Source organism: Chelon labrosus, assembly GCF_963514085.1.
Source record: "Chelon labrosus genome assembly, chromosome: 20".
Lineage (NCBI taxonomy): Eukaryota > Metazoa > Chordata > Actinopteri > Mugiliformes > Mugilidae > Chelon > Chelon labrosus.
The window spans coordinates 14064475-14089546 of record NC_140353.1 but is presented as its reverse complement, the minus strand read 5'-3'; the positions used below and the strand labels follow the sequence as shown (position 1 = coordinate 14089546).

The window sequence follows — 25072 nt, the reverse complement described above, 5'->3', positions numbered from 1 at the left end:
TTTAATTTTAACTGAATGGCTTCCTCTCACACCGTCTGTCAGAATTTATACGTGTGAGTCCGAAAATATGAAATGTCTTCACATAAACATTCCACACAGTCATGAACACTGAAGCTCATTTATTGCACACAAATTCAGTCTTTAAAAATGAATCGATGCTCCTGTCTTTTGTTCCTACTAACACTCATGACATGGAGGAATAAATATAACATCACATGAAGTCAAGGCATTTTTTAAAAACAAAAACAAAAAAACACTTTTAGCACTTTTAAAACACACCAATGACTAGAGTTTATTGAACAGCGAAGTATCCTTCCTGTTCCTGGAATTTATTTCGACTTAACGCTAGACGATGATCCTACTGCATAAACGCCGCACTGCAGGTTTGATTGAATTCCACCATTGTGATGTCTCTCTAACATCTAGTGACATGGCGCAGGCTTTCTAAGGAAGGGGTAATCCTCTTTAGATCATTTTGCAAAGCAATTAGGCATGCCTCCACTGCTATTAAACATAAAGATAACAGCCTCAGCGATAAGATGCTATTTGTACTATGTATCAAATGTGGATAGCTGCCTTGGAGCCCTGATATGAGCAAGATATATTTAAATCCCTGTAAATGAAAATTAAAAAAGCATGATAGTAAAAAATTAGAGAGGCATATCTACTGTACTATCTATCACGAAATTGAATTAAATGTCCTCGGGACTTAAATCCTCAATTAATGGGTCTATAATTATCACATCATAAATACTACACATTTTATACAGTGCAATCACTTTAAATGTACGCCGCCATGGGTAATATCTGACATTCCACTGAACAAGGCAAATATATAAATACTTTTAGCTGCCAAGAAAACATAAATGTAAAACACACTGATAGGACGGTTGCCACAGTGAGAGCAGAAGGGAAACATGAGGCCACTCAAAGTTGGATTTCACTGCCAACCGGATCACCTTTGAAATCCAAAGTGAGTTGAACTACGGTGTCTCGCAACATGCATTTGTCAGCAGGAACAAGAGGACCTCTTTTGCATGTGTTTCTAACATCAGTGCACACTACAAAGCAAGAGCAAATGCCACCGACGAGAAAAGGGCCCAAAAAAAAAAAAGAAAAATGCAAATTCCTCAAATTCCTCACTGACCTGTGACCCGGGGCTCAAAGGGGCTGCCCCGCATGCATACGGAGGAGGTTCAAACAGAGTTCATGACTGCATTATCTCTCCTCTTCCTCATCACCTCTCCACCCACCGGTGGACACTACTAGGAGCCACCGCGCTGGAGCAGACAGACCAGGCATCACTCATTCACTCGCCTCCTAGGTGCCTTTGTCAGGTGATTGCTGGCGGAAAAAGGAAAACAGATCAATACATCTCCCATGGGCCTGACAGGTAATCTTTACCTGGGATGAAATATGAGCGGTACCAGCCCGCTGGATTCCTTAACTGTAACAGGACAATTGACTGGCTGCACGGATGCTGTTCCCCCCCATTTCCTAGCCATTGGAAATTCATTTTGGGGCATAAGGTCTGGATGAGATGTCATTACGGTGGCTGCTAATTACCGAGGTGGCAGGTGAGGTATTCCTCTCCTGCTTCTAATGGAACTCAATCTGAACTGATGCATCTTCCTCCGCTGTCAAGGCCCTGGCACCGCAACACAGACTGTCGGATAAGGAAACAGCGCAGAGCTCTTCTTAAAACACTGCACAGTCAATACTTGTCAACCAGATCAGGGCCTTGAAAAACCAATCAGCGTAATCATCAAAAGCTTTTTTTTTTTTTTTCTAATTATGAGCCACAAACTGTGTAATTCCTGTTAATCAGATGTAGATTCTCGGGAGTGGGAAGAGCCTACGGTTGGTCTGAACACTCTGGTCAAGCTGCAGGAGGAGGCAGCGGAGGAGGAGGAGCAGCAGTCAGGGGGGTGGGCGGCTCTCCGCCTCAACACTTTGACTGATTTCTGTGGCAGGATGTCTTGTGTGAGGCATCCATTTAGACTGGTGTGCACACACAGCATTTATAAATGTCATCCCTCTCCAACATGATCACATAAAGCCTTCTGAGACGGATTATTGCAGACATATAACTCACGTTAATTGGCAAATCTCATTCTATTAAATGCGATTCTTCTCTTAAATAAGGCTTTAAAGTGTCTGCAAAGAAATGCTGATGATTATGTGCACTTCATTTCACTAAAAAGATATCCTGCGATCATTATAGAAAGTGCATACTTGTTACTTTTGGATACCTTAAATTGTAAGAAAACTTTTCCTTGTAAAAAGGTTGTATGCAGGTGTATGTGTTGGTTCTTTTTACAGACTACAACCGCCATCACCTACACGGTTCAAGTCAAGCTGAATGTACATTACTATATGGATGCGTTTTTTCCGAGAATACTCGTTTACCAGCTCGGCTCCAACTGTTGTGTTTGATCTCACTGTGTGCTGCCATTGATCTTTAATGCATCTGATGCTGAGGGAGCCGGGGAAATGTATACCCCAAGGGTAGGTGAAAATACTGTGTATGACTCTCCCGTCCCGTCTCCTAGAGCTCCTCCAACTCCTCTCAGCTGGCCTCCATCCACTTTTCCGCGCGGCTCCGAAAGCAACTCATCGGGCGCCGCTGGAAAACAGGCTGTTCAAACAGATTTTCAGCCGGCCTTGAACTTTAAATGCGTTTGGGGAAATTTGAATATAGAAGGTAACCTGGAGAGAACAGAGGCGGCCCTCGGAGGACCGCGACGACTCTCCCTCTGTGTTGTGCTAATGAGCACCTTTGTACCGACTGTAGCTTTTCAAATCCATGCTAATAGGAGGCCTGTACTTTGTGTGGCTCTCTACCGGTGGTCGCCTCTCTGAACCCTTTAGCAGCATGTGGTAGCTAAACATTGTGATGCTCTCCCGTCTCAGAGCTCGCTACGTGCTGCCGCAAAGCCATTGTTGGCGGCCCTAAAGTGGAGCAGACTCCCCCCTGGCCACGCGGCCTCACCTGACCACCCTCCCAGTGTTCCTGCTGACAAATGCTGCGCTACTAGAGTGGACGTAATTGTTGGATTGTGTGGTGGCAGGTGGCCTGGAGACTCTGTGTGGCAACAGGAGGAGCCGTCAAGTCTAGAGTCAAACGAGGAGCCTCTTGAAGCTGCCTTCTTCCTTGAGGACATGGCGGAGGGCTTAACAAGGCTTGATTGCATTAACATTTGTCATGCTTAATATACTACCTGGAAGGGCTGGATGTAGCAGTAACATGCTGATTTGAAGAGTAATGATGTGCTTTGTAGTTTTTTTTTTCTTTGTCTTAAAGTTTGTGCAGCAAGAAGAGTTCAAGCCTTTTCATTAAATGGCACGATAGCGCTTTTTTTCTTTTTTTTTTTTTGTCACTTTCTGCCAGACTTGGGTGTAATCGTCAAGCCCCATTCAGGTGTCCTCACGGCCCCTCTGGAGTAAAGACAAACTCTCAGGCTGAGCAGAAGTAGGGGGACTGTGAAACAGGTGCACTTGGTCCCACGTCCTCTGGGGTTGAGGTGTTGCTGGCTCCTTGTGGCTCTTCTCTCTGGTGATCCATATGAAATGGGCTGCTAGCTGCAGAGAAAAAGAAAGCACATATCATATTCTGGGCATGTAACACAACACTGGGGGCAAACAAAAAGATCACTTTTTTTCCTTGAAACGAAAATTAAATTTAGCGCACGACTCATGGATCGCTTGCTGCTTTAGGTACATTGAAATAAAACTTTGAAGCAATCCTGCTCTAATAGGTTAAATATTAATGAGGTTTTGGTCATGTGAGCCAAATCCAATTTGGCCCCATATGACTTGTGGACATGGTTATTAAAAGGCCAATCTGTGCTGCTCTTATGGCTTAACTCCCCCCCCCCACTCTCCGGGTTATGCTGTGTAAGAAGCTGTGTTTTTAACTCCATTCATCACATTTCACATCTCACTGACTACCGCCTCCTTTAAAGATCCTCTTTTCTCTTGATCTCACTCACCTTTAAAGCTTTTTGTCTCTGCGAGTGAAGAGAAATATCTGAAAGAGAACCGGGGCCAATTTTCCCAGAAGACAGAGGAACTCTAAAACAATTGCGCTCCCTAACATGCTTTCCTGCTTTTCCTACTTCACTCTGATAAATAAATCTCTCCTGATCTCCCCCCAAAAAGTTAGCGGCGGTCACACAAGACATTTGCCAGGCAGTCCCACAGCAGAGGACAAGGGAACTAGAAGTGACATTGTGGCTCTGGGCTGTCTCAAAGGATTAGGCATTACAGCATTCACTGGCATGTGCTATTGCTCGTTCGCCTTATATCTGCTTGTGCCTCTTTCCAGATGACTTCTTCCCCAAACTGATCCGGCGGGCAAGATAATTGATTAATATTTCTTGAGGGAATGATGACTAACCGTTGCTGAGGTTCTGCCCAAACACTTGGGTTAAACATAGTCGAAGGACTTGATCAAAATTCAGTGGATTTCATATTTGACAGATACAAAGAAACAGCAGGGAACATTTAGCTTGTGTTAACATGCACGAGGCGTACCAGATACCAACTCAGATCCTAAGTCAAGGTCATAATCACTGTGAGATAACTGATCTGTCTTGGGGGAATGATAACTAACTGTTGCTGTGGTTTATAGTTTTCTTATTTAGCTTACTGCACTGTGCAGACGAAGCACTCGGATCTTATATTTTAAGGAAGGAATACTCAATTACAGATTAGTCGTAAGTCATTAAAATTCCAAGTTTAATGAAGCAAATTTACAGAAGTATCAAAAGTAGAAGTAGAAAAAGGTCCCCTGGTACTGGCATATTATTACGTGTGACATTATTAGATTGCAAATACTTGCATCAGAGCATAATGAGCAATTACTCCTGTAGCTGCAAGAGGAGGGGAGGCTAGCTTTAGCTTCTTTATATAAGCCTTTTAGTCCAGTCTAATCCACTGTATATATACATTTCTCTAACATTTGCTTTTTTTTTCTTTTTTTTTTTGCAAAACATTGGCTAATTTAAAACCTTTGTGCTCAGACATGTATATTTAAATGAAACCATATGAGGGTTTTAGCCGTTAGACTTATCTGTTTGATGTCACAAGCCACTGTGGTTTACCGATACCTTTTTAATTGGTAAAGCAATCATTAGAAAAGGTTCAAAAGCTGGTCTGATAATCACAGGAAGCCACCCGATGACTTAGCTCCTGGGGGAAGCGGCCGATGTTTTGAAAATTCAGGCGTAAATAATATCTTGATAATAGATCATGGACATCCGAGCCGAGACTTCCTGTTCGGTGAACTGCTCATTGTTAACAGTCGGACTAGCAACCTCAGACGAGGGAATGGAGATGAAGTGGAGAGATCGTGCCCTCGACCAGACAGTTTACGCTCAGTTAACGGTTTGAAACCACTTGAACTGCTTTGTTTAAGGTATTTGAATGACCAACGCTACTGTTTACCTGCATGCAACTAAAGCCTGCTCAGATGTGACGGGTCAATACCACTCACAAAACGAAACCAGAAAGCTTCCACTGCCAAAATCTTGCCCCTGCAATATTCATGTTTAGATATATGTATTGAGATTAGGTTCTAGGTAAATAACATACTATTCATATAGAACAACCAATATAGAAATATAATCTACCACATTGAAACACACAATCTTTCTATATTAATGTTCTTACACCATGATTGAAAAATGATTCGAAGCTTAAACAAAAGCTGCCAGAGCCTTCGCCCCAACTGGTTTTACATGAAGGTCAATAAAGACAGGACAATGGAAAGGTTTTCTGTCAATGGGAGAATTACAGTACATACATTTATTGTGGGTGATAATGGGGAGTTGAATGGAACCATCTTACCATCTTAATAAGCTCTCATGTGATGCTCTCTAAAAACAATCATTACAGGCCTTCCTGGAGCACTCCCCTTCCCCCTGTTTATTAATCAGCTAATTACACATTGACAGTAATGGGCCTGCTGATTCCCACACTTAAATGAACAGGGCTGAATAGCTCTTTAATGATTAGCCTTTGTGTTTCTCTCTCTCGCCTGCTCGCTCTCCCTCTCTCTCATGTACACACACACACACACACACACCGCTCTTTTCACGAGTGAAAAAATAGGACATTCAAATCAGACCTCCCGGAGAGACGGTTTGCACACAAGCGAGTCAAGAAGTACCTGACACACAAAGCTGCTAAAAACAAATCTGCCTGCACAAAAAAAAAGGAAACCAAACACAGAACAATTAGAGTGCTTTAAAAGGCTGCGGGTTAGAGCACATCAACCTGAGCGCGTTTCAGCACTGAGCCTCCAGCAGCAGCAAAAGCCCGCCGCGAAAGTTTGGTGGAGCAGCGCAGGCAGGCAGGCAGGTGCAGGTGGAGACGGAGGGGAGGTTTTTGAAGGACAAGAGCAGGGTGTGGAGTGGAGCCGGAGAGGGCGAAATAGTGCGGTGGGCTGCATTTCTGTCAGCAGAAGTGATGGCTGAGTGGTAGCGTTATTTGTCTTGTGCTGCCATACGGCCCTCGCGCCAGCCTGGGCATTAATGAGAGGGGGCCGGACCGCCGGGCAGGAACACGGCAGGCCTCCGACGCAGGTGATCTGTCACGCAGCCGTCTTGCTCAGGCAACGAGACACATGAAGACAGAGGGGAGAGGAGAGGCGGCGGAGCTGACCGTGGCGCTGGCCTCCACGTGGGCACCCGCATGTAGTGGTAAAGATAACGAAGAATCTGACGAGGTTAAACTAGCTTCGGCGTTGCTTATTTTCTCCGAACTCTTTCTGAAATCTAGCATTTAACATACCATTTCCCTACTAACACGATAAAGATGAAGGGCATTATAGGAGACAGCAGGGGAGGAGTAAAACTGAAATAATTAATTAGTCTGTGTGAGAGACCAGCCATGGCTATTAAAATCCATTAAGATCTTTACACTTACTGATTCATCTCTGACCCACAAATAATTCCCCAAATTGTGTACAAAATGCAAAATTTTACAATCAACTAGAAAACTACAATACAAATGTGTTGTAGTTTTCTTGGGAATTGTCCGAACTGTGGACAAGTTACTTCAATTTTATTAATATTCGATAACGTGAAAACAGGAAGATGGCTGGTTTTGTTCCAAATCTAGTACGGACCTGTTAGACCGAGCTGGATTTCTGGATTGATGCCGGTGACAAAGGTAGAAAATGGCCAATTTAAGGCTGAGAAATGGAGTGGTCATCTAATCCAAACAGATACCTGGCCTGATAAGTTGTTGTGTTTTTTTCCTTTTCACAACCAGCTCCAGCACTGCCGTGGAGGTGCTAAAAGGGTAAAGGAAGAAGACAAAGCAACAGCTGGGTACCGCCTCAGTAATTCCCCATAGAGCCCCGGAGGATACCTTCCGCCGCAGACCATTTTCACTCCTGATTACAGAGTTTCAAATCAACCACTAACACATACAACAATCCACTTCCTCTGGCTAACTCAAAGACTCAGCTGTCGTGTTCACTAAGAGCCACACGAGGAGCCACGCTGCTCTTCCCGCTGAATGCGGTAAACAATCTTTCCATGCAAACAAGATGTTTACCAGGACTCCACTCAGTAAATCACTGAGTCTGATTTTGTCTCTGTGCGCGTTTATGTCAGAATGGCAGCAAACCAAAATTTTTACACAGAGAAGTGTGAGAGCTTGTCAGGGTGAATGTGCATCTCCTGGCGGTGGTGAGATTACTGAGGAGAGACATGGTGCAGCAGGCTGCCAAAGTAAAGATTTATACAGAGCAGTTGCAGCTGCAGAAACTGACATTGGACGACATGGGATGCATGATAAATCACGGTGGACAGGGGGCACTAGACTCAAGAAGCAGGAAAACACTCTGAACACGGCTGAGGGGGGATGTGCCAATCAGGGACTCTCCTTCTATCCATCATTTAAAAAGCAGACGGTACATAATAGTATATCCACTTGAAGTAAAACATTAAAATACATTTATTCAGAACTGCGGCATGAGCGTACCTGTAGTTTTTTGCAGATTACAGGAAAAAAAAAAATTGTGGGAGATGAATAAATCAGTTTTTAAGATTTAAAAACAATGCCCACTCACACTTTTCAGCAGAACACTGTTCACTGTCGACAAACTGAGGGATGCCCCTTGTTCCGCGTGTTGAATATGAGGGGCCCTCAGGGGCCAGAGGTGAATCCTTCTTTACTTTTATGGGAAGTGGTTCAGCGATGGGGAGGTGAAGGACAGAGCTGCCGGCCGTTCCATCACTCAGTGCAATAAATGGATGCAATCTGTATCCGAGTAAAGCATTGGCTGTTTTTAAATTCCACCTCTTTTATCCAAATGAGTGATGGACCCCGGTACAGTGCACTGTGCAGCAATATTAATATACATCAGAGGCCTGCACCCCTCACTAAATCAGGGAACCACCAGCATTTGTTATTTAAATGACAAACAGCAGCTGCAGGAGCGGAGCGGCGGAGAGCGGACGCGGGAGAAAAAGGTGGACAAACCAATTCAGATTTCAATCCGGCAAAGACACAAGGCCCCGAGCCATCAGTCTAATGAAAAACGGCAGCTCCACTGGTCTAAACACACACAACAGCTCGGTGCCTCCTCCAATAGGGCCAACTCCACATCACACTTCTCTTTTTTAGGCAGAAAACTCCAAATACAACACAGCTACCAGGTCTGACACGTCCCTCTGTTAACCCTTAGCTCTGTTGACTCAACCAAATACTTGCCATCTCAAAATTAGCCTGAAAAACGTAAGCTACCATGGGCTCTGTGATTTAACAGATGATGCTGATGCAAGTTGTTCATGTTCATCCGTCTTGGTTTTCTATTTTTAATATAATTTCAATTTTAGATCTGATGAGGGCGTTAAATTGAACTGTAATCACCAAAATGATCCCCATATTTGCCATTTTTTTGCAAGTTGTTGAGCTATTTCACTAAAACCCAGATGCAAGCTTCCTGCTGGTGGTGGTGGAAAGGTCTGGGCTATCACCACAACCATCAGGGTTCATCATCTGGGATCTCTCAAGTGTCTAAAACCCAAAGCTATGAAGTTTGCACGCATTAGATCATGATCCTTGCAGCTCTATCTTTGAGATGTGTAAAACTCTAAACCGGCGCAAACGTGTGGATACCTGATGTTGTGATGGATACAGCTCCCGCTTCCCTCCTCGTCCTGTCGTCTCCTCTACACAACAGTCCTGGAGTGACGTTAGTCTGCCTGGGGGAGACACAGACAGAGAGACTCACGGTACATGACGACGCTTCTCCCGCCCGCAACGCATACACACACACACGGTGCAGACATGCAGAAATTTTATAATTTCTGGAAAGTCGATAAACGCAAGCGCTGCACATTTGCAAACACTGCATCTTACGCTCAGCCACGGCGTTTTTTTTTTTTTTGCCGTGTATTAATTTTTCTTCATTAATGCATATTTTCAGCGGAGAGAACATCCAGCGTGGGGAGACGCTGCCTGAGTCATTGCAGAGTTCACATAAACAAATTACACCTGCTCTATGCCTCCTGTGTGTCATATGTCAGGAGCCCTGAAATAGGAAAAGCCGTCCCCCCCACGTGAGTTTAATAGCCCTGACTTCTGAGATGTAAAGTTAAGGTCAAGGTCTGTTCCATCACTGGGGGAGGCTGATGTGATCAGCATAGAGTGTATGTTTGTGTGAAAGGGAACAGAGAGAAGAGAGACGGGGGTAGGAGCATGTGAGCGAGCTTCTATAAGGCTAAAATATCTAAGCTAAGTTGTGGCATTATGCTGCTTCTTCTTTCAACTAGACTGCATCCTGGAGAACAGTTAAGGAAAGATACAAAAATGCCAATAAAAATGCAATCATGACAGACTGCTTAACAACAGAGAACCGTGCCGAAGAAAGCTCCTTGTTAACCCGATCTAGTCATCTCAGACTGCAGGCTACATAAAGCTCACAACCCTAACAGACACATGCTACAAGAGGGTCCCGTCAGGCCAGCCTTTTAACTGGCAGCCTGTTCCATGACCTCAACACCCATAAATCACATGACGGGTGTGCAGGCGCTGGGCGTTGAGAGCTGTGCGCGGCACGCTTTGAGCGAAGTCTCTATGTTGTATAATCAATAGATATAAAAATAAATGGCCTGACCGTTATTCTCTCGCCGCTACCCCCCTCTAATAAAATCCCAGTAATGCATATTTCATTTACTTTTATACTTATTGATTACCTGTACTCCAGTTAGTAAATCACGCGCCTATCGATCCCTCAATCGTACCTCTGTCGGACAGCACATAACCAGCCATTTGCGCCCCTGATAAAGAGCTCAGGCATTGAACTCCCCACAGTAAATCTTTGCAAACTAACTTTTTAATTCCAAAATCGATCCGCGTTTAAACGTCGCATTATTTCACGAGGCACGCCTGCGGTATTAAAAGTAATACCCTGATGCATTTGGTCTTAATGTGTGGAGGTCCATCCCTCCATCTCTTCCCTCATTACACCGGGGCCGAGACACGCCAGGGGCCCTCCTGCAGCCTGGAGGGAAGCGAGGGCCCTCCCCTGCCACGGGGCGCTCAGAGGCAGAGCCACTCCGGGGCCGTCAGGAGCCCACTGAGGCACTCAGCGCAATCCTAATCAAACATGAGAATACCATCAATGGCTCATTAACCAAAGCAAAACACGACCATTCATCAGCAGAAACCAAGAGAAATAAAAACGTTACACGACTCTGTGAGTAAAACTGAAAGAACTGGTAGAAAATGTATAACACTATTATTATTTAACATCTGTTACTTCATCAGTTTTAACAGCCTGACAGATGTTTACTGAAACGGTGATGAGAAAACAGAGATTGACTTAGAGGCAATGAGCACTGAAAAAATAATGGAGACGGCCAACAACAAGTAAATTCTATCAAAGACACAAGGACACTGAGGAAAAAGTGCCCAAGATAGATTTTTCAGGTCATACGAGACACTTTTAAACACAACGCAGTCCCTTAGGGTGCAGGGAAAAACAGCAGTGACACGGGGTCAATTGTAATTTTGGCGCCCACATCCAAAACCAAATATATCAATTAAAAATAATAAATCAAAAGAGGAGTGAGGAGCGTGCAGCTACAAAACGGCCATCTATTTTCATTAGGTTACATGGCGCTTCAGGTGTGAGCAGGATCTCAAGATTAATAGAGGTATTCAAATGAATCAGAAAGGATTAGAGTCTCCAGGGAGCATAATCAATAGCTCCAAATCAATAATCAATAGGCCACTCACACCAATATATTAACTGCTGACACCGTGATCTCACAATTAAAATGAAAACTGGGAAGGGAGTGGCGTAAGACTATGATTTATCTCGCGGCGCAAGTGTCATTTAGAAATAAATAAGTCAATAGATAAAAGCTGCTGCTGCCGCCCGGCTCAGGTGGGAGGCGGTTGTGCATTTTAACGTGGCCGTCGGCCGCCCCCCGAGCATTACGGCCAAATCCCACCGAGCACTGCGCCCAATCCGCGCGCAGATACAAGGATGAGCGGCAACTTTATCACTTAATTTCAAACACGCGTGCGTCGACTTGCATCAAACCAGAGATGAAAGTTTATATTAATATCATCTCAGCGATACAAGATTAATGCTTACTCCCACAGAGAAAACACTTATTTTTTTTCTCAAGGGTGTTTGGAAACAAAGAAAAGTCACATGTACGGGGGCTCGGCGCTAGAAATCGATCAAGCCAGAACAGCTTTTGAAAAGAAATTTAGAGTTTGTCGAGAGCAGGTATGTTAGCGTGGCAAACAATATTTCAAACTGTTTGCATGCGAGCGTGTTTTGGAGTTGGAGGAGCCGAGTGGGTGCCACGTGTGCCGAGCTGGGTCGCGAGGACAAAGCAGCCCTCTCACTGGAGAGTGGATTTGAGCAGCTTGGGGAGATAGATTCAGCTCGTGCCGTCCAACGGGACACATCAGAAGCCCCACTCGTCAATCCCCCCTCTCTCCCTCATTCATTTGGGAGTATGATTTATACTTTTTGAAGTGAAGGGTCTTGAATCTCACTATAAAGGAATTAAGAGGTCTCCCCTGAGTCTGCCATTCAAATGAGAGCATGGCAGGGATATGAGGGCTTTTTAATAGAGAGAAATTAGTATTCACAATGCCTTAAACTGGAATCTGAAGGAACCTTTCAGGTGGAGAAGAAAGGGCCAGTTTAGAAAAGAAAGCCCTAAGAAGTCGGGGGCTTTTCATAGCAGTCGTGTTTTTGCCCCTCATCAAGGAGCGCTGGAGCGCTCTGTGAAATAACCCAAGAGAGAGACGGAGGGAAAAGGAGGGTGTGTGAAACAAAATTAAGAATGCACCATAAATAGGCCGAGTGGAAACAACACAACGTGGAGTCCCACAGTCTCGAGGCCACGGGAGCTGCCCGGCTTCTCAACAGTCCCCCCATGCAGATCCAACGGTTCCTGGGATGACTGGGAGCGATGCAACGCTTTGACAAACATCTTATGGATAAATACTTTTTTGTTTTGTTTTTTAAATATATTTTTGTGCAGTCCCAGAAATGCCAGGATATGAATCTGCATAACAACTATCTCAACAGTTCATTTGTGAACAGTAACCTTGAAAACTAGCGGATTGAAGTGCAACACCTGCATCCAAGTCTTCTGCAGCTTGGTATTCAGTTGGGCTCAAACTTTAGGCTAAGACTGGCATTCAAAGTTATGATTTGTTCTCACTTTTACATTTACTTTTTAAACATATTTTATGAAAACTGCGCGCTAACAAGATTTTGAACCGACTCAGAAGTCTGCTGCAGACGTCAAATCTGTTAAGGGTCTGCTTTTTACAAATTACCACCACTTCCAGTAAATCACTCTAAGTTTTAAAACAGTTTGTTATAGAAAACCCCGCATTTCTCTTTTTGCAAATAAAATGAACAGAATACACAGTTAGGTCCATATATGTGTGTACACAGTTGTTAAGCAAAACATACTATAGTTACAGTTGTATAATGTACATGAGCTTAAAGGGCAGACTCTCAGATTTAATTTGACTGTTGTCTGTGTATAAATATGGTTCTAATACTTGCACCGTTTCCTCCAATTTGGACGGGAATACACTCATATTAAAGCTGGCAGTTACTGGTTAAAGAAAGTATTTAAAATATCTGTGTATCTACGAGTATACATCAAGTATCAAGTGAAGATTAAATCTCCCTCTAGTGTACTTGCAATATGACTATTGCAGCTTTTAAATGCACCTTAAATACACTGATTTACACAGCACAATAAGGCTAATAGGAAACACAGGTCAATCTCATTTTAATGACAAAGGAGGAGGTTTGAAATGACCCACCGAATATATCTGCCCACGCGAACACAAACAAAATCTCTGAGGTATCACCTTAACGAAGATTAGTCTAGTTACCCCTGGCCTATGCTCTGTGGCCCATTCATTTCAGCGAGCTGGCCATAGACCTGTCCATCAATATATTGAGCTCCGATTGAGGAAGACTGCACCGCTAGGTCCTTGAGAGGCAGCTAACATGTGGCATCAACTACCTGTTTCTGAAGACTGAGGAGGAACATCTGAGACGGGGGCTCTCTGACACCATGTCAATAGGACACACTGGTAATGGGCACAAAGGGTTCAACTGGAAATTGAAAGTATCAATAACATTTAGCAGTTTTACCATCTGAATCTGAACAAACTGGGACCAAAAAGACAATAAATCTTGGGAAATGTTATTGCAGCTCACCTGGCTTCGGTCTCGTTTTCCCATAGAAGGCAGCCAAAAGCTAAAAGGACATGATAAAGTAGATTTAACGGGAGAGTTTTAAATAATTGTTGTTTTTAAAAGAGATTTAACTAGAACAGCTTACTCTCTCTGGTAAGGATCTTGGGAGAAGTGTCTCAGTCGCTCTACAAACACTGGCACGCTGTCGCCCTGTTCAGCATAAATCAGAGACACGCAGTGAGAAACACAAACTCTATAACTGTTTCCAGCAGCTGTAAGATTACTGAAGAGGGAAATTAAAGTTTTCTTTAACCTTGCTGGGAAGCCGTCTCCTATCCTTTCTGATGCAGCAGGCAGCAGAGCCCGGCAGTCGTTTGAGACGTGAACGATACCCTGAAACGGCAGAGAACACTTGAACGGGTATGTATAAAGGAAGCAGGAAAAATATAACACAGCAAACCTTTTGTGTAGTACTACAACACATTTAACAGACGAAGGAACAGTTTGCACTAATAAGATCATTACAAAATGAGGAGTAAGGGCATTTAGTGTTTTTAAAACAAGCTAAAGAATGTCTGAGATAACTTCGGTGCATAACAGAAGCCAAGACATTGATTTCAGGATAAGGGCTGTAATTTGTAAAGATACTATTAAATCTAAGAGGTAAAATCATTCTCCACAACCTCTCTCAGATGGCCGTGCGGGCTGCAGGAAGGTGGGAGAGGAATGTTTCTCCTCGAGCGAAAGCTGGCCGTCGGCCTCCCAGCTGGGCAGCAGGCCGGCGACGCCCGTCCCGACTCCACAGTCGCCCTCGAAGAACCAGTCACTCTGCTCGTCGTCGCCTGCACACAGCGACAGGGAAGATACAGCATGAGTTAGCACGGCACGGCTGCAGCTTTGGACTTTTAAACTAATGACTCAGAGGCTACAAAACTGTGTGTACAATGCCGCACGAGCCATTCTTCGCAGTGCATTATAATCAGCCCTAAAAGCGTAGGAGCTTCAACTGGAGTCAATAAGGGCTGAAATTTCCTTTAACTGCAGAGCACCAGACAACATCCGTCTTGTCCCCAGACAGTGCGCTCCTCTCAGACCTGTCACTCACCAAAGCACACACAGGAACCATGCCTCTCACAGTCAAGGTGTAGTGACAACTGTTAAATCAGAGGCCGCCTGGCCCCACCACGGCTAATGAGATTAGCAAAGGCTTCAGCGCTCATTAACACGACATGACAACGTCTTATTAGAGTCGCCTGGGTGCCCAGCAACCAGCCCATTGTATCCAAACATCCCTCTCTAGCCCCAGCATTCCCTCGGAGTCGAGCAGGGTACCGTCCACGTCAGACAACTTGTCGTCTTTCTTTACGCGACAGAAAAGGCTGCAGTCACTCAAAAATCTGATAATTTGTTTACCTGCTGGGTTTAATGCAAGAAATATAATACCTTGTCTTCCCTCGTCGTTGGTGAACAGGCCGGGGTCACTGCTGCATGTGCTGCTGGTTTCCCTGCAAAGAATAAAGAGACAACATCACATGTGAATGACTCCCGCTGACCTGCTCCTTTAATATCAGTGACATCTGAGCATGCAGAACTCCATTTTGATTTGTCATCTCGAACCTGATGGGTTCTTTAGGTCAGACAACGTTATAGCGTCTGAAAAGCGAACAATGCAAATCAAAAATCTACATGGCCCTGTAATGTCAATATTTAACATGTAACATTCAATAATAAGAATAATGAAGAAGACCGGAGGTAGAGGTCGACATAAATGGAAATGACACAAAAAGACAGAGCGCGCTGTGTTCTCCCGTGCCGCGATAGCAAACACAAAGGCATCGGGAGAGACTCTGATCGAAGCCACTGAGTGACATGAACAATCTAATTGAATATCCTCCGCTGTCAGCTCCAATCTAATCTGGCCTGCGTTGTGGAGGATGACAGCAGAGCGAAACACATTCCCCTGCCCGCCCCTCCCTCTGGGTGTGCCCCACACGCAGAGCGGGCCCACAGACGTGCCGCTTCCACACAACAACTGGCCGACATCTGCTGTGTCGGCTGCCGCTGCTTGCTGCCCAGACCGCTCGGCCCTCTCCGCACCCCCCGGGCAACCCCTGATACACTCCCTCCACACCCTATGTGCCCCTCCCCCTCATCCAAATCGCTGTGGGTTTCTGCCTTTCTCACACCTCAGCCACCTTGGACTGGGAACGCTCCCTAGCTCAAGGTCAAGGGAGGTACGGGGGTCTATGTGAGGACAGGGCAAGTATAACAAAATGTCACTGCAAATAATAAATTCCTCTATTGCTGCATACAGTATATCTTTATAAGTGTATTGCTACTTGCTAAAGCACTTTTTTGAATCTTAAAAGACAAGTCACATCATATCCTGAGTGACTTGAGTGATTTTCTTTTATCCATTTTCTTATTCACTCCCACATAGGATGTCCTCCTGGAATAAATATTAGTATTAGTCCCCAGCAAATGCGTTATTTACTCCTGTTTGAGTAATAAATTACAATCTTTTGAGACTTTGTTTTTCTGTAGGAATACACACAAAGTCTCAAGAAGTTTTCATGTTTTTTTGTAACACAAAAAAGCCAATAACTGCTATTTTTATTTTAAGTGAAGGACCTTAATTCTCTCTTGCACTCGGCTTCCTGTTTATCATCGCTGACCTTGCTCGTAGGAGAAGGCTGGAGGGTCAGATATGCGCTGATACAGTGCTTTGCCATATTGCCGAGGCCTGTCAGTGACGGCAGGATCGGGGAAACGTCCATCCAGCGCCGCCTGGCCAGATGGTCCTGCATCCTCTCCCCTAACATCCACGAGGAGCAGATGTGAGAGGGAGCAGGCCTCTCTGGGGAACGATGTCTGGCCTAGCAGAGCGGTCCCGGACCCGTCCCTCCACCCCGCCCCCCCTGCATACCACCACTACACCCATCTCCCCAGACTCCCCGGGCCTCTCCTAAGCTGTACCCCACGTCTGGATGCGTCAGCTGGCATCTGGAGCACACAGGACTCCGACATCAGTAGAGAACACAGGCTCTACGGTGAACAACACCGGCCATTGTGGTTTTATGCTTCATTGCACAATATAGTTACAAATTAGGAACCAATCATAACGAGTTCAACTTTCAAGTAAAAAAAAAAATAATGTACTTCTTAGTGCAGGGATTTCGTGTAAAGTTTAAGAGAACTGCATGTATAAACAATTAATTAGAGATGCCCATTAAGTATTTATCTGTATTAAAAGGTGTAATGTGATGTCGCTCGGAGGAGCTCAGGGCCGATGTGAGACCGTTTCCATTAAGTGCTGCCTAATTAATGCAATGAATAATTGAGATCACCATTTTTCTTGGGACCAAAAGGAACACCTCTTCCTTCTCCAGCGGTGACCTTTGTCGAGAAAAGCTGACAAAACCTTTTTTAGGCAAACTTGGTTGTTGACTCACTGAATGCAGCGGGCAAATCTTTGCACTAAGCATCCGCTAACTTAATGGTCAAAAGATAAATTATAATTGTGGATTCTTTGGAATGAATACTATATGTTCAGGTAAAACAATAGCAAGGGCGAAAACGCCAGCTGCATTCCAGTGTTTGAGGGTAAACTTGACTACCCACATGACCACATTGTCTCTATACAAGCCAAAGAGGAGAAGCAAAACACAGTATCCAGATGAGCACTAATCATTAGGATATAATCCTCAGCTCCTGGGAGAGGCAGACCAGTTTGCACAGAGATTACAGGCAAGCCGCCATTTATTGAGCCTGGGCTCATTCTGCACAGGAATAAAGAAGAGGCAGAGTCGGAGGGGGGCAAAGTGCTGATAACAATGGATCTGTGGGCTCTTCAAACAAGCCGCCCCAACCCAAATCCATGCCCTCTTCCATGGGTGTCTGATTATAAGGTTATCCCACCCTCCCTGAGCTGCAGTAATTGGATTAGTCTCAGAGATTTATGAAAATTAACTTCGGCAAACGCTGCACTGCTTCACGAAAAACTCCTCACATAGAGTTTTCAAAATATAAACTACGGCATGATAAAGCAGGGTGTGAGAAAAGCAGGCACAATGGCTTTTGTCTTTCCCGGCTGGTTGAAATCAACGTCACCGGAAGCAGATGGAGACGGAGGCCGAGCCCGGGACAGCGACTACCCACAGGTGAGGCCTGCTTGCTGGGCCAGCCTGGGTGCCAGGTGGCCTCGCTGCCAGCAGGCTGGGCCAGGTCTAATCAAGGATGTGGAGCCCAACTGGAGCTACCAACATCTGCTCCCCTTGCACTTGGGTGGCTGAAGGCGAAGCTCAGCATTCACATGAGGGGAGTGACCTTGAGGAGAAGCACATTTTAACAGACCCAACACTGTGCGAAAAACAGAATGAGCGGAGACCGAAGAAATCCAAGCGGCTCAAAAGACATTTTAACAACGGCATCTGTGTCTGACAACAAATGGACCGTACACTCTCAGAGTATGAATATCGCTGTTGTGCCACTGTCAAACCCCTCATCACTGCCACCATTTGTTCATATCCTTTGCCTCCGCCAGGGTTTAACCATTCGATTGTTCAGCCCTCGGTACAGTGTGGCAGTCTACTGAGCAGCAATCAAGGGTGTTGGCGTTGTGTAAGTGAGAAATGATTGACAGCGTGCCACGGTGCTCCCATTTATTTCTTCTCCGGAGCTGTTTTCTGTCAGAACGGCTATTGATTTTTCCATAAAGTAAGAAAACAAGTACCGTTTAGGGGCTGGGGAGGTCAGCACAAATTAAACCAGAAGATGTAAAGCCTTCTCTCTGTCCCATTATGGGTTGCCTCAAACGTCTCCTTCTCACATATTTTATACGATCAACAGATAATGAGATCAGCAAAGGAGAAGCACTGAGAAAAAGCTCAGGAGGACATCAGAAACCTGTATGTAGCTGTAAACACTGGATGTTACTGTGTAAAATGATCAGCACTTCCACTCATATCTGTCTATTTATTCACTTATTTTGTTATTATTTATTTTAAACTGTATTCATATAAAAAGACGTAGGATAGAGAGACTGTAAAGGTGTTTAAGGCTAGTAGTGTGGTTTTTAGGTCATACAAATTGACTGCTTTAAGACTAAAGGTCTTAATGATACAGTATTCTTTGAGCATGTACCAGCACTTACACAATTACTGAGTCAGGGGCTGTGTCTGAAATCACTTCCTATACTGCACGATCTGCTAGTGAATTTGAATGCTATATTTTTGACAGCTAGGCCCCACACAGTGCTCTCAAATATTAAATATTAACGCCCACATAGCCTGCACAATACTTTCTAGTAGTTTTGAACCTCAATGTGGCTGGCATAAGCCGCCGCCATCTTGCCAGAGCTCGACTACTTGCAAGTAGCGGCTAAACAATTAACATAGAGGTGGAGCGTCCATAGAGCTGAGGTGGGTGCGTGACGTCGAGCTCAAGGAAATCCACCCTTATTTAATTTAACTTTGAGCCTTGATATAATTTAACTTATTTTAAAAAATCACAGTTGCCTTAAACAATGGCAGGTTCAACACTAAATCCTTACCATTTGGGGCGTATTTCAACCAGTACAGAGAAAACAACCAATCAGAGCCACGGTGTTGTAAACACATTCCACTACATGGTCAGACGACATGTATGACTAAGCTACTCTCCATCACTGCATAAAGCTTGCCCTCACCAACTTGCTATCAGGCTATAAACATGTTTACATGGAGGTTTCCGTGGAAAGACGCCTTTTTGAAGTTAGCCTCAATGTGGCCAGTGACACAACAGGGGTGTTACCACTTCCGTGTTTGTTTCATTTTTCTGGCCTGGAGGTTGCAACTAGTGTTCAACTGAACTGATGTTTACACAAAAATGATTCTGACATAATGCCATCTGTTTTTTCTAATTAGATGATGGTCTCTTCCTCAAATATAATGTATAATATACGATAAAACAGGGTGTGCTTTAGGGTATCACGATAATTGTCCAAATATGGTAACTTCTGACTCCAGGAAAACTAAATTTAGCACAAAGGCCAAACATAAGACTTCAAAACAGTAGTCCACCTCTTTTATACAGTGGAAGATGTCTTATTTATAAGGTAATTTCACGAAATGAAAGTACATTTGTAGCACAAACGTACTTAGCATCAAAGTAGTATCAAAAGTAAACATACTCATTTGGCAACATTCATTAGGACGTGATTTTGGACTAAGCTACAGGGACAGTTGTTCACTGTCAGCTGTATTATTCTGTTTCCAAATTACACTGTGATGTTTGCATCGCTGTAATAATATAATGTCTCTCTCTGCCGGCAGTTTGGAGACACATTTAGTTTTGCTAAATAAAATGCACACACGACGGTGCACTCTGGGGCTCTGGGACGGGCGCAGCTTTAATTACCCAGCCCAAGACAGGAATTCATTTCAAAACAAATCAATACCACACCAAGTCACTTATTTATTTGTGACAATATTTCTCGAAAGGAAATAATGAGCTGGCAGATGCCCGGAGGCATAACTATCAAAGATCCCTCCCTGATGATCATTTCAGCTATAGGAGATGAGGATGAAGAGACTCTATCATTCATTTTTAATGTCAACTCAATACTTTAAAGTAGAGTGGCATGGTTGTGATCCTTTTTTTTTCAGTTTAGCTGAGGACATGCTGAATATTGACAACTGGCTCGATGAAGACAGGCCGTATAGATCATCTTAAATGTCGCCTTGTTTAATTGCTTCTGTCTGATAGTAGTTATGCCCATGACTTTTATGTTATGGGTTTAACTGCCGTGGTAACTTTCAATTTAAAGGGTAAAAAGGGCTTTTGGAGTTCTCAGCTCCTTTCTCAGTTAAACAATGGCAGGTTTAACATTTGTCTTGTTGCACAACTAGGAATTAAATGTAGGCTTTTGAAAACTGAAAATGCTTATTTTTCCAAAGATAATGACCCTTATAAGTGCCTTATATAGTCATGACTGTATGCAAGAATGAAGGATTAGGTTTAACGTTACCCTTCAGACATATTTTCGTCTGCAGTGTCTCTGTGTTCCTTCGCCATCTTCCTCTTCCAGCACTCTTTTCCCATCATCCTGGCTCCTTCAGCCTGCCTGTCCGCTCTCATCCAACCACCAGCCCGCTTCTTCGATCCCGACAGATGCTGCATCTTAGTCGGCCTGTGCTTCTGTCTCCGATCCACACCGGACACCTTTAACTTCTGCTGCAGCCTCAAAGTTATGTCAGAGCTCATACGTTTGACCTTCCGCCGCCTCCTGAGAGGCCGCCCCGGGTTATTCTCTGCGAAGGAGTCAGACTCCGGCCACGAGGGCTGCCGCATCCTGGCGGGGCCTCTCATGACCGAGGACCACCGGTTGCTGGTCGGAGTCATGTCGTCAGAGTCACTGCAGTTAGCCACAGAGGCAGCGACGGCGGAGGAGGAGTTCTCCCTAAACTCTTTGGCCTCGTCCAAGCTGGACTCTGAGGCCTCAACCCAGCATCGCCTGTGCTCCATCGGATAGAGGGAGGATTCACGAAGGCGCCTGCGGCCTCTGCGGCGGCGGATCTGCCTGCGTTGCTGCAGCGGACTCAGGACCATTTCCTCCCAGAGCTCCCCGAGCTTACTCTGCTCTGAGGACTGCTCCAGTGCAGATACCAGGTCCTGCACCAGCTCATCCATCATGGTGCTGGAAACCACAAAGGGGAAACATTAGTAGTGTGGTGACAAAGAGTAAAACAATATGGATAATGGCACATCATAGTAAATGACAATGATAGTGTGATGGGTGAATTTGTCCAGTGGTTTATGTGAAACACAACAACAGTGACAAAAACAGACTTCAAACTTGGAACCAGTGCCTTAGGACGCAGCTCCTATGACGATCATGAGATTGGGGATTTACAAAAACTCATTATTTGAAAGAAACCCCTCAAATGTTCTCTTTAGAAATGCAAAATCTGTATTGTTGAGTGAATTTATGATCACAGCAACTAGTTTGTATGCGTCTTCTTGACACTTCTGAACTGGACCTCCTTTAATAAGAGTGGAGTCCGTGGGTTCGTCACTGTGATAATGTACATCATGATTAGGGGGAGTTTGTCCATCATCACGTTCAGTATTTCTGGACGTGTTACACAGACAAGAACAAATAATCCGGGCAGACAACCTTGTGGAAATAATAGATTTGCAGGAATTTTGGCAATGAGCGGATGGGTCAGTTTAACTTTTAAGGCTTTTAATCTACTGGAAAAGCCAAAAAGCAACAGACGCGGTGTGAGCGTTTTATCCGTTTACGGGAGCTCAGTTGAAATCCATTAAATATTTATTGACACTGTTACCCAAAATGGCGTTTTATCCACATTGATCAGCGTCAGGCTTTTACACCCAGCTGTTATGGTTGAGGCAAGCTGAGCAAATAGTGTGCAAAATATAACATCCAATGAAGTAAGGCCTCTTTAGACAACTACCTTTACAGGTGTTTGAACTGGTGGTGGACTGAAAGAATGTACACCGATGAGGCATAACATTATGACCACCTTCCTATTATTGTGTAGGTCTCCCTTGTGCCTCCAAAACAGTTGTGACTCATCAGAGAATGGACATGGGCCTTCTGACGGTGTCCTGTGGTGTCTGGCAACATGATGTTGTTAGTGGGGGGCCTTTGGGTCCTATAGGTTGAGGGGAGGGGCCTCTGTGGATCATCCCACAGATACTTGATCAGTTTGGGAGCTAGTGAATTTGGAGGCCAGGTCAACACCTTGTGCTGTTTTTCATGCTTTGAGTTGTTCCTAAACCTGTGCCTGTGTTAGGAAGCATCCTGGTGGGGATGGCTGCTGTCATTGCTATGGGGTGGGGGTGTCTGGTCTGGTCTAGTTGGATGGTACATGTCTAAGTAACACCTACATGAATGTCAGGTCCATAAGTTCCCCAAGAGAACATTTTTGTCACAAGATCGTCAATGTTATTTACTTCTACTGTCCGTGGTTTTAATATTGTGGCTGATCTGCATAATTCCCATTGCTTTGCATTGGATTGAGTGAAATGCCTATGTCTCTGTATAGCTGATGATCAATCCAGAAAGAATCTATTAAAGCCTATATCAGGGGGTTAATAGATGTAATCATCATATTCAAAATAGATACCCTTCAGCCAGTCTATCAAAAGATGTGATGGCAAACCTCACCACCACACACATCAGAATTAGCTTTAAACTAACAGCACCTAGCTGATTTTTTCCTTTATGTGTAGCAGCATCAAACCGTGGAAGGCTCGTCAACGCTGTGACCCCTTATTTGATTGCCACGGTGTAGAAATCACTGCTTGTTTGAGCGTTTTTTCAAGTCATCAGCACCTACAAAACGATTCACGGCATCTCTGTCACCGGCTCAGAAAGCGGCCGGGAAGCTGTGCAGCACCAGGGCAGCAAAACAACAAGCAGAGGCGAGCTGGAGGTGTCTGCAAGCTCTGTGCAGTCTGCGTTACATAACAACAGATCACACGTGAGATCAGCGCAAGGACACAAACACACACACCTATGCACCGCTAACCATCAGCGACACGAGCTTTAGACACAGAAACAGTCCCTCGGATGTGTGAACAGAAGCTACAGCGATGCGAAGGAAGAACAGGCAGAGAGTCCGCTGTGTTTGAACACTCACCAGTCGCTGCTTGTCTTGTTTTGTTTTCAGCACAGCTGGGACGCCAGACGCACTTCCGCCCTGCGCTCCAGCCAATCAGGTGACTCCTCCTCAGTGACTCTCCTCCGAAACGAGCAGCTACCAGCAGGAACAGTGTTCATGCAGATAAGGAGCCGAAATTCAGCCTGCTGTGAGGCAGATAACACAAGTAACTTTATCACTGATCGCCATTACATTACCCACAGTGGCACAGACACCAATAACGCATGTAATCACTTGTGTTATTGTCGTTTTAAAAATATGTTTTCCTGCACATTGTAGCACAGAGGACATAACAGCTTCAACAGTGTGAAGCTTCTAAGTCAACCAGGTTAAAAGAGTTGGACAGCGTCATCAAATGTTGGATGACACCAACTTCTGCAATGTCACAAGATTTATTTCCATCCAGTGTTGCATTAATTTTTCACAAAACTCTTGTACTCATGATGGGAGAGTCTGACCACTGCGTAAAGCCTTCTCCAGTGCATCCTAAAGATTCTCAATGGGGTTAAGGTCTGGACTCTGTGGTGGCCAATCCATGGGCACATAATGTTGCTGAACCTTGATCTGACCAACTGCAGCAACCCCAGATCATAGCACTGCCCCCACAGGCTTAGGCATGATGGGTGCATCACTTCATCTGCCTCTCTTCTTACCCTGATGCCCCCATCACTCCGGAACAGAGTAAATCTGGACTCATCAGACCACATGACCTTCTTCCATTGCTCCAGAGTCCAATCTTTATGCTCCCTAGCAAACTGAAGCCTTTTTTCTGGTTAGCCTCACTGATTAGTGGTTTTCTTAAGGCTACACAGCTGTTCAGTCCCAATCCCTTGAGTTCCCTTCACATTGTACGTGTGGAAATGCTCTTACTTTCACTATTAAACAAAGCCCTGAGTTCTACTGTTGTTTTTCTTTGATTTGATTAACATTTAAGTGATCGCTGATCACGATCAATCAGGATTTTGTTCCGACCACATTTCTTCCTCGAAGATGATGATTCCCCACTATCCTTCCAGTTTTTAATAATGCATTGGACAGTTCTTCACCCAATTTTAGTAGTTTCTACAATCTCCTTAGATGTTTGCTCTGCTTGATGCAAATGATTTGACTCTTCTCAAACAGACTAACATCTTTTTCACAACCACGGGATGCGTTTTTCGACGTGGTTGTTTAAGAAATGAGAAGCTACTCATTGCATCAGTTAGGGTTAAATAACTTGTAGCCAGCTGAAAGATAATCACCAATGCTGTAATTATCCGATAGGAGGCTTCTACCCATTTGCTTAGTTAAATCCAGGTGGTGACTTTTTTTTTTTTTTTGGCCAGGCAGTGTATGACAAGAGCTTGTTTCGCTGCCCCTGGATTTCCACCAGTAACTACAGGTGTTACCAGATCAGCCAGGACTGAAATGTTCAATATTGTCACCTTTGGGAAAAAACATAACAGATGCACATTATTATTATATTGCAAGGCAGCATATTACAAAACTATGCAGCACCAAACCCAGTGTAAATCAAAGAGTGTAAGCTTTCCAGTTTGTCCCTACTACTATCATAGACAGATGTTCATGGAGTTGTGCCCCCCCATGAAGATAAATGAATATAGGAAGTCTCTATGTGTGTGTGACAATTTCAAACAAAATCCAAACCCATGTTAAGTTTGTAATTACTGTAGTTGAAGATTACAGATTA

At 44.4% G+C, this 25072-nt stretch overlaps 2 protein-coding genes across 8 annotated transcripts in view; both read right to left on the bottom strand.

The window, feature by feature from the left end:
• Positions 1-3362, bottom strand: part of esrrb (estrogen-related receptor beta) — a 75683-nt gene extending 72321 nt beyond the window's left edge. Inside the window, exon 1 of one of the 6 annotated variants that reach the window (XM_084568914.1) lies at positions 3222-3362. The gene's annotated coding sequence lies outside the window, so the exon portion shown is untranslated. Of the gene's footprint in view, positions 1-1147; positions 1288-3221 lie in introns of those variants that run through there. The other 5 variants (XM_084568913.1, XM_084568915.1, XM_084568907.1 and 2 more) reach the window with 5 other exon arrangements.
• On the bottom strand, positions 105-23750 carry LOC311505384 (G patch domain-containing protein 2-like). Of its 2 annotated transcripts, none has more exons than XM_084568931.1 (10): positions 23362-23750; positions 20721-21389; positions 15158-15219; positions 14398-14556; positions 14028-14107; positions 13860-13924; positions 13736-13775; positions 13539-13630; positions 9136-9221; positions 105-3582 (listed from the first exon to the last, which is right to left on the bottom strand). In XM_084568931.1, the coding sequence occupies exons 2-10, from the start codon at positions 21383-21385 to the stop codon at positions 3458-3460; spliced, it is 1374 nt and encodes a 457-aa protein (XP_084425057.1). In that variant the 5' UTR covers positions 21386-21389; positions 23362-23750; the 3' UTR covers positions 105-3457. The 2 variants fall into 2 exon arrangements, with proteins under 2 accessions (XP_084425057.1, XP_084425058.1); XM_084568932.1 differs by having other exon boundaries at positions 23236-23374.
• Between the last annotated feature and the right edge of the window lie 1322 nt (positions 23751-25072).